Source organism: Clarias gariepinus, chromosome 14 (assembly GCF_024256425.1).
Source record: "Clarias gariepinus isolate MV-2021 ecotype Netherlands chromosome 14, CGAR_prim_01v2, whole genome shotgun sequence".
NCBI lineage: Eukaryota > Metazoa > Chordata > Actinopteri > Siluriformes > Clariidae > Clarias > Clarias gariepinus.
This window is the reverse complement of record NC_071113.1, coordinates 27,140,236-27,153,442: the sequence shown is the minus strand read 5'-3', so window position 1 is coordinate 27,153,442 and position 13,207 is coordinate 27,140,236. Positions and strand designations below refer to the sequence as shown.

General features: G+C 39.1%; 1 protein-coding gene across 1 annotated transcript; it reads left to right on the top strand.

The window, feature by feature from the left end:
• The first annotated feature begins 273 nt into the window (after positions 1-273).
• On the top strand, positions 274-12,079 carry btbd17a (BTB (POZ) domain containing 17a). The gene is made up of 4 exons (XM_053510841.1): positions 274-1,065; positions 4,945-5,095; positions 9,654-9,939; positions 11,059-12,079. Exons 1-4 carry the CDS (start codon positions 274-276, stop codon positions 12,077-12,079), a joined length of 2,250 nt encoding a protein of 749 aa, XP_053366816.1.
• Positions 12,080-13,207: the final 1,128 nt, after the last annotated feature.

Below are 13,207 nucleotides of genomic sequence, written 5' to 3'. Positions count from 1 at the left end.
AGCGAGAACTCTTTATAAAAAGCTACCCACCTGTAGCAGATTTAGATGAATATTTATCATCCTGTGTGACCTATAAAAAAAAAAGCTCTTGATGATGTCACCTTTTCGCACATTGTTACATCACAGACGGTGGATTAAAGGTCCCGGTCAAGTGCGCAAACCCTACTGACATTAATTAACACGAGCTTTATTTGATTAAAGCGGGATTACTGTGAGGAATATGTATAGATGTTGTTGTTGTGTTTGTTGTCGGATCAGCCGATCATCAAGACGATGGACCACCCGCACACCGCGTCGGACATCTGCCCCGCACACCGCGCTCGCTCCCTGAACACGCAGCTCCGGCGGGAGAACAAGGAGCTGAAGGCGCGCGTGGAGCGACTGCGCGTGTTACTGAGCGACCTGCCGGAGTTCGAGGAGGAGAAACGCAGAACGCTGGAGGCTCTCCGTCAGTCGAGCTGTAGGGAGCGGGACCTGAAGGAGCGCCTGAAGGAGGAGTGGGTCGAGAACGCGTGTCTCCTGGACGCCCTCGCCGATCTGGATTTCCTCATCCAGACCAAAAATCACCGGCGGCTACGAGTTGAAACCCTCAAGCGGGAGTTGCTCAGAGCGCATCGCGGCGCGCACGAGACGGAACAGAGTCTCACGGAGAAGTCGGAGATCATTAGGAGGAGACATGCAGAGATCGGGGAGTTGGTAGAGCTGATTGAGAACTGTGCGGCGCATATGCAGGAGAACGCAGCGCGCATCGAGGAAGCCGAGAAATCACTGCGACAATGGGAACGTGTGGGGCGTCTTCAGAGAGAGGCTTTCCAGGAGGATCTTCCTCCTCCTCTTCCTCCTTCACCTTCTCCACTTTTTCCTCCTCCTCCATCTCCATCTCCTTTAGTGCCCACAGTTTACAGTAAAGCCAGACACTCCTGGCTGAAGGACATGCTGGTGACATTGTGCAGCTTCTTCTTCACACTGCTCTTCCTGCTGTTTGTCATTTCTTCAGTTTTACCCTTATTCATAGACGATGCCAAACCCATCTCATGCACTAAGGTCCTCCTGGGCAGAACAAAGGTGCGTTTCAGTAAAGTTCTCCATAACGAACCACCACTAATTTGATTCCTAATTAATAAGATTAAAGACAGATCCTCACTGGCGTGTACTGTACCAGTGCATCATAGGCCACTATAGCACGTTCTTCAGTGAGATATTGCTTTTATACAACAGTTCAGCACACACCAATTATTATCAACATATGATATATTTGTTTATTTAGCCCTTAAAACCTAGATTATTTTAGCAATCATTTGTTTTGCTTTTTTTGTTTTTAATAAACATATATCGTTCAGGATTGTACAGTATATAGTGATGTATCCTTTTTTTTCAGCACAACCTAGGCAAAATGATAAACTGAATTTTATCAGTCTCCAAAGGACCCAAAAATGACGTTTTTATGGTTGTTTTCAGATGTTTACTATGACCAAAAAAAGAATAAGAATATGGGAGTTATTTTTTGTGATGTCTCTCCTCTTATTCTGGCAGTGGTAAAACTGACCCTTTATAAAAGGAATGCTGACTTTTGTTTTACCTGACATCCAAAAAACGCAAATACACAGTATAAAGTCTAAAGCCTCCCCGTTACACACAGGCAAAGCTTCCATATAAACACTTTTTGTTTTCTAATCATCATTGACCTACGCTGTGTTGCCAGCATATATCTGTGGTGCCTGATTTTTAAGGGTTAACCAGTTATTTTGCTCCGCCAACACATATCCTTCCACAACTGGAGGAACTGATTAACCGCGGCTGGTGGAGCTGGCAACAGTTTGTATCATTAACAGGTATGAGAGTAGTTTTACATTCTTACCGGTACTATGTAGACAAAAGAAGAATAAACCATGGAGGTGGTGAACAGTCCTGTAAATTTCATAAGGTTGTCTTTATAACTGCCCGTTTCTCTTCAGAATATCAGATCCATTAACTTCTGTGTTTCAGGGTTGAATCCTAAATACAGTGGAACATCAGCATACAAATGCCTCGCCTCACAAATTTTTACCCTAAGATTGGACATGCATTTTTTTTTTTTTTTGCATTTTAGTCATATAAACAAAATTTTATTTGTGGGATTTTTGTATTTCGGCCACGGTTTTGTAAACCCATAGCACCATGGGTCCCAAGAAAGTTAGCAGTTATGGTAGCAAGAAGAAAAGAGAACCACTTTCAGGGCAAAATAAGAAAAAAACTTCAATAAAAATGCAGCTGGTGCCATGAGCAATTATAAATTAAGGTTATAAAGACGTTATATGAGGTTTAACGACTTTATTTCATCTTTTACTTACATGTCCTTTCTAAATGTTTTGATTGTTTTTATGTGCAAAAATATGATTATAGTGTTAGAAATTATATTGGTGATATTTTTATATTGGTTGATTATCTGCATTTACATTATTTCCTATGGAAAATTGCGTTTCGCATTACAAATTTTCTCCTTAAGAATTCGCCTCTGCAACGAATTAAATTTGTTTGCTGAGGTTCAGCCTTGTGTTAGGAGCTAGATAGCTTTGTAGTTGGAAATAAAAGAACAGTGACAGGTTCCAGTGAAATTCAGAACAACTTGGAAGCAACTATTAATGAATCAATGTGTTTTTTAAGAAGACACTATTATTAAATGTGTGGAGTGATATAGTTAATCGTCCAAGTTGTGTTATGTTCCATTTTCGCCTCTCGTGTAATGCCTCTCGTTCAATCAGATTGCTCAGTCAGTACCTCCTGGCTTCAGAAGGTTGCATTTGCCCTGACACGTGGCTTTAAAAGAAATCCGCTTTTGCCACTGTCTGGCATCAAGGGTGCCGTGCTCACACATCTGCCTGACTTTGAGGATACTGTGCTTATGGATTGTGGAAGTGGATTTAAAACCATTACTTGCTGAACAACGAACAACAATGAACAAAAATTAACAACTAACACAAAATAAAAGTTTCTTGTTCCTCTTCGTTTTTGTTTCTTCTTCTCCTTATATATTATTATGATATATTATTATACAGTATGTGCATATTTAAGGTTCCCAATCCTACTTGAAAGAACACTGCCCTCTTGTGAAATATTGCATTATTTCAGGAAATCGCGACCCATCAATTCAAAACTATATAGGCAGTGCAGCTATATATATATATATATATATATATATATATAAACTTTTTAAAAATAATTCACTCTTTTCGCTTTTTAAAACTTTAACACAATATACTGTATATATATATATATATATATATATATATATATATATATATATATATATATATACAGTATATTGTGTATCATTAATAAAAATTGCTTTAATTTTTATGACAACACGTTTAGCAATGGCAAGTGAAAGAACATAACCAGGGAAGTGTTATTATGAATAATAATTTTTAAAAATCTAGGCTAATTTGTTAAGTGTTTACACTGAATTTAACGGAGATTATTCAGAACATTGACACACTGCTATGCTATTGACAAATAATGAAAAAATATGTTAGTCTGTGCCGTTAGAATCGAGTTTAGCATTTTATGTATGTAACATATATATGTAATCACACACATGCACACACGCATAAATGTGAGCTTAAAAGTTGTGTCAGTAAATTTCAATCAAATCAATGCTCAGATAGTCACATAACTACTTAGTGAAACTACAGAACTAAATCTGTTTGGATTTGGATCAGACTCCAACTTAAAGAGAAGACCTGTCCCATTTATGTTTCCTTATAGCAATTCATTCCTTATTGAAGACTCTCTTTCCACTGGGTGTCATATCTGCTTTCTACTCAGCGCACATCTCTGATCCTCTAGCTGGCAGTAACCAAGTAACATAAGCTCTATGTGTAAAGAGAGGCTTCCTCCAGCTGCTGCTCTTTCAGCTTGACTAGAAGAAAAGGAGCTACCCTTACACACACTAGACTCAGGAAATCGATATTACACTGACTCAGCTCTGACTTCCCACCTGCCCACTTAAGCGTAAGGCTTAAAATAGCACAGTAACAGACATGCAAAAAAAAAAAGAAAGAAGAGCACAGTCTGCTATAACTGCTTATAAAACTGCATACAATGGAACGTGATATATGAATTCATTTTTTTTTTAATAAATGCTGAAACAGAAGGCAGAAAATAAAAGTTTTAAAAAGTTAAGCCTATGTTTTCCATACTTGTGCATTTGTATAATTAGAAAAGGTTAAAAAAAAAAAAAAAAAAAACTTTCCCAATTTACCATAACGGAAAAATAAACCGTGGTGCAATGTGCAGTTGGAGAAAAATAATCAACAATTTTATGTGCACTACAATGAAAAGCTCACAACAAAAAAACACACACTGAGTGGTATTAATTGTTTAAAACAATCCTGGGACTAGTCAGTCGTGTGTTCCAATATTTTTGATCACTTAAGATCATGGCTGGGTTTCAAACAAAGGGTCCTTGTTCAAATTTGTTCAACAAGCCTCGATTTAAATATTAGGACATTTGAAAGATGAAATTCTGATCTTTTGATTTCAAACCCAAATGTCTTCCAAATCAAATAAACTTCAATACAATTGAAAGGATTTGAACATAATCGAACTGGTAACTTGAGCTGTTTTTGTATTTGTGTCAGTGTCCGAGGGGAAATTAGACTTCTAGGCCAAAAACATGTTAATGCGGCTTTAGAAGATAAAGGAACAACTTCTTCTAATACACTATAATATGGTAAAATCCTCTAATACTATTTCCTCTCCACAGCTGATGCCTTAACTGATCAATATTGTACAATGCCTACAGGCAGGAAAATCTTCATCAGAGCTGTCACTATGGTAACTGTCAGTAAATTTCAGTTCTGCTTGTTCAGTGGAGGCTCAAACACTAGACTGTTGCAGGGGAACAGCTGACCCAATTAATCCAGAGCATCCAGTAGTAAGAGCGCTGTTTGGTATTCTGGCCAGGGTAACACCAACAAGAGTTTGTGTGAAAGAAGAGAAAATTTACACCGAAACAGAGGAATAATGTGTATGTTTGGACCTCGAATCTGTTCACATGTCTACCTGCTGTTTCTGCTGATGGCCATGTGGCACTACATCACTACACTCTCTGGAGGTAAGAGAATCATATTAGTTACTTTCTCAATAAAACAAACGCAGATGGATTCGCTAGACATGACTGAGATGCAGAAAGAATCAGAGCTTACTCCAGAAAGGAGCTCAGAGCACCAATATGTATTTATTCTTTCAACAACTATATTTCCATCCTTTTGAAAGTTTTTGCCTATGTTCTCTTTTAATAAACTATATAACTGTTGAACAGATAATTCATAAAAATTTGGATAATATTTAACTATTTAATAAACTTTCTACCAGTTGAACATCTCATTTATTAAAATGGTAATTACAATGGGCGTTCAAGTCAAAAACAGGATTTCTCGTGAATGAAGGTGTAAAAAACTATTGTCGTTTACAGAAGACATCACGCACAGTACAGTGATGAGACTCTTATCCGCAGTAAAACATGTGAACGTTGCAAACATTTTAATGAAGGCCGTACGTCCATAAATGGCGATCCCGGACGAGGTGGCACAGAGCTCACAGTCGTTCCCTTGAACATTTAGCGAGTGGAATGACCGCTCCTTAAAAAACACCACCACCCCTGTACAGTCGTGACCTCGATCCAAGCCATTTCTACATGTTTGGTCTATTAAATATGTTCTTGGAAGGGCAGCGTTTCAGACGTGCATTTCAGATCACGGATCACGTGTACCGAGAAAACTTTTTCCCTTGATAGTATCTAAGCATTAGTAAAACGCTGGGGTAAGTGCATTAGTGTTGCTGGGGATTAAATAAAGAAAAGAAGGGGGTTTTTAATCTCATAACTGTGTTGTTTTACATAATTCTGCACAATCAAAAGTTCTGATTTGTAAAGTCCATTTTTATAATATAGACTTGCTTGTTTTGAGGTATAAAATTTGTGTAAAAAAAAAGTGACAATTCAAACAAGCTAATAATTAAAAATTTGTTCAACAGCATATTAATGAAAAACCCAATGTAGAATTAGACTACATGTTAGTGCAAATGTTGGCCCTAATCTCCCAGAATGCCATGCAACTGGCTAGCATGACCAATGTTTCATTGCTGGTGATGTCAGACCTGATGTAAAGTTAAGTCAGCCGTCATTTTTTCCAGTAATCTGTCTTTAATTTAACAATGCCACATGTCATGGAGATGCCACAAACAACAACATTAAAAACACTGGAGACAGTTTCCCACAGACAAAAATAATAGACATTTGTGGTTATCAGCCCTCCAGTGGGTATACAGGGTTAATCCTGGTCAAATATGAGCCCATGCTAGTGCTTGTGTAGTGAACATTTAATCTCAGGCAGCATCTACATGAAATACATGTTCAGTAAAATCAACACAATAAATATTCATTATACTGTATGTCCATCCATCCATCTAGCCAGGAACCTCTGTTGTCCAACTAGGGACCATGGAGGCCAATGGTATTTACATTTGTATTGTAGGACCTCTGGTTAACATGCGCATGCACATTTACACATTACAGGCAATTTTGTAAACACCAATTAGCCTCAGCTGCACGTCTCTGGACTGTAGACCGGAGAACCCGGAGAAAAACCAACCAAGCATGGGGAGAACCAAACAAACAGATAACATGCAAACTCCGTGCACACAGAACATGAGCGGAAATGAAATCGATCCCCGGACCTGGACTGCCACCATACTGTACATGATGTAAATATATTATGTTTATTATAGTTGACATTAAATCTAACTGTAGCAGCAGGGATGTGGTCAAGATGAGACGTAATGCAATGTCAGAGTTCGCCAAAGGGAGTTCATTCACAGCACCCCAGTTGTGTGTGATAAATGACTGTAGCTAAAAAGCAACTGTTGAAGTCACAACGAGTGTTTAAATAAACGTTAACTCACATATACCACCTGTCTCCTTCCTTCATCATAAGAGAACTCCTGTCTTTTATTTTAATTTTTTTATTCCTTTATTTATTTATTTATTTTTTATCTGCACAGATTTTATTATATGTGCTAAACAGCGAAACGCACTGGTGTGAGCATAAACACACACACACACATACAGCAAGCTCAGTTCCTCGTCAAACAGCACAGGTAGCAGCAGAATGACAGGTGAATAGCAACATATGGGGAAAAAAGGTCAGAAATTGACATGTTTAAAATCAGAATGTAAATTATCTGATTAAACATGTTTTGATTTTAATTAAAAAAATATATTTTATCAACTAATGATTTAACATCTTATCTGATGGGAGAGTTTGTGATGAGAGCCAAATTGTAAATCTGCCAGTGCATCATCCGCAAAAGTGCATCAAAGCTGGAGCCTGATGCAAATTGGTAAATCGTTATTTGTTTCAAAGCATAAAAAATGAATTTTTGTAAATGTAAAGACGAACAGACCAGGAAGGTGGATAGAGTAAAAGATTAAAGCACTGCTGCGTTACACTCTTTGGCCTGGGAATGGCAAGGGTCAAGTGTCTTTGCATCACTGCCATCAGCAAGTCTTTGTAGGTAATGTAGGAAACTTTTGTTTCAGGCAGATTTTTCCTTTAAGCACACGTGTGTAATGTGTACTGTGAATGTGTGTGTGAAGATACTACAGTAAAATATTCATTTATTCATTCATTTATCCATTCAGAGATCCTGGAACCTATTGCAGGAGACTACAGGCACAAGGCGGTGTACAGGGTGCCAATCCATCGCACGCTAAAGCAAAAATATAACCCTTTAAATTTTTATAGGAATTTAGAAAGTTCTAAAAAAAATGTCTTTGACTTGTTGAAATAAACTGTGACATATATAGACATTAATTTAATCCTGTTTGCCTTCTGCTGCTCCCGATCATTAGTTTATGATTCGTTTTATAGGACATGATCATGCGGTTATTTGACAATCGTGTGGTTATTTATAACAGGCAAATGGTAACTAGGACACAAGCACAGTTTGCTCACGTGGGTGTGGTAGCACACACACACACACACATACACATACACACACGCAAATGCACCATGGACAGACCCAGTTCCTATTAACACACCCCAGTGCACAACTTTGAAACTTCATGCACAGTACAGAGAAATCAATCTAGTCAGCCTGAAGGGTGTTCAGTCAAGCTTGTTTTGGTTTTAATCAGATATGGAAGTGCGAGGACAAGTTGTACTTAAGAGGGGGAAATTTAACAATGAAAATCAGCAAGGGCAGGAAGGATTCGTGCTTCAAACCACATTTGCATGTGTGCACCGAAAACTTTGTGCATGTGGCATGCCGAATACATTTATAGTCCTGAATGTCTTAAAGAGTTTAACTGTTTTGTTGTGAGTGTTTTAATTATGATGTTACGTTTTTAGACTATTTTGTGTAATGTTAAAGGTTTATTTTTCATTACATTAAAATAATGCATAAGGTTATGCTGACAATTTAAATTTAAAGTTCACATATTACACTCTTGTTTTTCCCCTAGCCAGAATGCAGACACCAGAAATGGCTGGTTAACAAAAAAGGACATTATATAAGGAGAAAATAAAATGATCAATATTCCATTAACCTAGCCATCTTTAGCACTTAAGAAGTGGAGAGCAGAGATGTAGCTCCATATCTGTCCTGTTTAAAACGTTGAGCAGGTTCAAACTGAGGAGAAAATCATTGCAGAATAACAGTTACAAACCTGCTTCAGCATGCAATGCAGGCACCGGGAGAACTTGCTCCACCATGCACAGGGAGAACATGCAAACTTCATGCACATAGATCCTAAGGTGGAAATCAAACCGGGACCCTGGAGGTGCAGGCTGACAGGAGTAACCACTAAGCCACCGTGCCAACAGAAAGGGGATGTGTTTTTCTTAATTGCACGTACACATACACGATATTTCTTTACACCATGTACTGTACACTATATGATGTTTACTGTGACATAATACATAATCGGTATTGAAACTATTAGTGCAACACTAAACCCAAAATCACAAATTTTATCTAGTGTACATAGTCAGGTACAGTACTAAGATATATATACATATATAATTTGTCAGGGTGCAAGTAAGAATAACATTTGGATGGAAGCCATTCCATCAAATCTTGCAGTCAGACTTTTCCCAATTTTTAAATGCCTTTTGTGGACACTATAGGCCCAAGTCAGTGAATTCAATTCAATTCAGTTTTGTATAATTTTTTTAACACTTTTAATAAGGCATAATGGCAGAAAGCAGCTTTACAGTAATACATTCTGTATATACATTTTTTTAAATAAAAAAAAAGGTGGCAGCCCGGTGGCTTAGTGGTTAGCACTGTGGCCTTGCACCTCCAGGGTCTGGGTTCTGTTCCCGCCTCGGGGTCTGTGTGCATGGAATTCGCATATTCTCCTTGTGATTGATGGGTTTCCTTCCACAGTCCAAAGACATGCCAATTAGGCTAATTGGTGTTACCGAAATTGGCCATAGTGTGTAAATGTGTGTGCTCTGCAATGGATTGGCACTCTGTCCAGGGTGTACCCTGCCCTGTGCCCTAAGTCTCCTGGGATCCCCCCCACCCCCTGCACGCGATAAAGTATAAAAAATGAGTGGGTGAGTAAAAAGATATGTATAAAGTAATGTTTTTTTCCCGATCCAATGCAGGTCTGGTAAGCTTGGATGAAGAAGTGGACAAGAGCACATCCAGGATCAGTCACTCTGACAATTTAAAGGCGCAGCTGGAGGCTTTATTGTTGCACGGGAACAGCAGCGATGTGTCTCTGCGTGTAGAGACGACCGACGGGGATGAAGTCAAGGTGATCCAAGCCCACACTCTCATGCTGTCTCTGCAGAGCCTCACCTTCCAGAAGTTGCTTGAGAAGAAGAACGGGAGCGCTCTGGTACTGAGGGAGACTCCCGAGTGCATCAGTGTTTTCGACAAGTTTATCAGGTGAAGGGAATTACAATTTCCATCTGAATTTTAGAAGGCAGATAACATGTTTACTGTTTCACATCGATTAAAAATGTGTATATCTTTGAAGATGGAGGGCTTTACATAGATTTGTAGCCTTGGTTGGGTAATGTGGTTTAAAAGTCACATATTATAGTTTGAATAAGACATAGAGGTCTCCAAAAATATATGTAAGATTGTAAATACATGACTACATCCACAGTAGCGAGACAACTAAGAGCTAAGGAATGATACTGTAGGTTATAGCGGTTAGAAATCTTACAGTCTAGCAGTTGATACATTGTGATGCTACCAGTTAGCCTAGGCTTATTTATTGTAGCTGTTAAAAATGGCACACAGAGCATTAAAGGGGGAGGGTCTCTTTGTATATGAGGTCACAATAGGGGGATAAACTGATTTGCTTGGTCAAAAAGTATAAAAGGGAATGCAGACTAGAGACATGTCTGAATGACTGCAAATGAAAAGTGAATTTTACATAATAGCTGCCCTTTTAAGAAACATATAACACCAAAGTCCAGGATGAGAACGCTGAAAGCCGCAAAAAAAACCCATGTAGGACTTTTTATTATTTGTGAGTGTTAAATCACTTACCAGATGTAAACATTCCCTTACAGTAACAACTAAAACCGCAAGTGGTCAGCCACATAATTGTGGTCTCATACAACAAGAGACAAAGATTTATTTATCTTCAGTGAGCTTTTTATCCTGGTCAGGGAGAAGATGGAGCTTATTCTGACAACATGAGGTGTGGGATGAGTATACATCCTTGAGGACACCAGTCCATAGCAGGGCACCATGCACACACCTGTTTATACCTATGTATAATTCAGAGTAGCTAGTCCATCTACCAAAATTAAGAACCGAAAGAATCCCACAAAGACACTGGGACAAAAATGTGTATACTGATTCAGGATCAAAGGTTTAACTTTTGAACATGTTTTGACATAGATCAGAAAACCTTCAGTAGTTCACAAAACATATCAGAAGAAGCTGGCAGAGCTCCTCTGACCTCTGATATTAGTATTGTATTACCAACTGAAAATGTGTAATTGGTGCATTCCTATTGTAGAGTTCTAACACAGTATTGTCTCTCTGCAGGTATTTGTATTCTGGTGAACTGCATTTGCATTTGGATGAAGCCACTGCTCTGCATGAGCTGGCCACTACATACGGTGTCTCGTTTCTCCAGCATGGCCTGACTGAGTACATGATCCAGAATCTGGCCAGTGCTTCTCTGAGCGGTCATCTTGTGAGCTGGTACGAGTATGCGAACACAGAGGGTGACGCCAGCCTTCGTGCCAGCTGCCTGCAGTTCCTGCTGAGCAACGTGACATCGGTGTTGCGGAGCTCGGAGTGGTTGTCGGTCAGCTCCGAACTGCTGATGGCGCTACTGCAGCGTTCAGACCTGGTTCTGCACAGCGAACTCGAGCTGTTTAAGGCCCTTGAGACCTGGCTGATGCACAACGAGCCAGACAGGCTCACAGTGGAAAATGTTTTGCGTGCGGTGCGTTACCCGATGATCCCGCCACGTGAGCTGTTCCGCTTGCAGCGTGAGTCACAGGTGCTCTTGCGCTATTACGAGTCGGTGCGTGACCTCCTGTACATGGCGTACCAGTTCCATTCAGCGTCCCCACCACATCTTGCCAAGTTTTTCGATGTGAACTGCAGCCTGTTCATCCCACGCAACTACCTCGCACCAGCGTGGGGCACCATGTGGCTGATTAACAGCCCAGCGCGTGACGACCGCACAGCTACCTTCCATACACAGCTGGGCCCGAGTGCCCACGACTCCAGCAAACGTGTGATCTGGAATGCAGTGTTCTCACCACGCTCACGTTCAGACGGTAATCCACGTATCGTAATCACGCCTGCATCCTCCAGCCCAGACTTCGCTGGTGTCGTTTTCCAGAAAACAGTAATTGTGTGCGCGCGGCAGCAGGGCCTGCTGGTGGTACGGCGCGTGTACAACTTCCACCAAAGCACAGAAGAGAACAGCGACTTTCTGATTGAGAGCGACCTATACCAGGGGACTTCTGAGTATTTGGTGGATAGCTGGCTGCACCTGCATGTTATCATCAAACCCGTCTATCAGACACTGATCTCCACAAAAATAAAATAAATGCAGGTTAAAGGATTTCTTATATATTACATTTTCCTATGATAATTAATTCATTTTAGTTTTTCCATGATCCAAAGTTATTTATCAGAACTTGTAAAAAAATAAAAAAAGATGTTTATTTCGAGATACCTGAGCATATTTGTAAAGGTCTAATCAAAAGTATTTTCCTGAGAAAATCACACTGTCAATTTGAGAAAATAAAATGTTTTATGAAATAAAACCAAATGGACGTTATTTCTCTCTCTCACTCACTAATTCTCTATACCACTTTTCCTGTTTAAAATCAAAAGAAAGCCTGGAGAATATTTCAGCCGACTTGGGGCGTGAGGCAGGGTACACCCTAGACTGGGTGCCAAATCCATCACAGGGCGTGCAAGAACACACGCACACACTACAGGCAATTTGGGAATGCCATTTAACCTAATCTGCATGTATTTGGACTATGGTAGAAAACCAGAGTACTCGAAGGAAACCCACCAAGTGTAGCAAAAACATGCAAACTCCAGGCACACAGACAAAGGCGGGACTCAAGCGTGGAATTTCTTATGCTAGCAAATTCATTTGACAAACTTGACTTTATACAGTATATAAGAACAAAGCAAAACATTATTGACTGTCATGCAATAGCAAAAATATTAATTAAATAATCAGTCAATTCATTAATTCATTGATTATGTTGATTAATAATTTAAATAATTATGGAAAACAAATAAAATGAAAAAGAATTGAAAACAGTAGAATAAATAGATAAACAGGTGTCAATAAGATTTAACAATCTGAGGATTTTAAACAGTGATCTCACATGTTGTTTAAATGTGCTTGTTTTAAATTACACCACGGAAAAATCCCAAGGAAACAAGATCTGGTAATATGCCATGCAAATATGCTAATGTACAGGTTTAACACTCTTAATGATTAATTTCAGTATGATTTTTGTTTGAAAATCTGTAACTTCATCAATCTTTGACTTTTTTTTTTGTTACTTCCTAAAAGAAAGTCAGTAAGAGCTGAACTTCTGTTTCAGAATTTACTTTAGGTGTCATGTGTAAATTAATGTTAACATTCCAGATAGAAAACAGAGACCCCTGCTGGAAACAATTCAAACCTTAAAAGTCAAAACTTTATTGC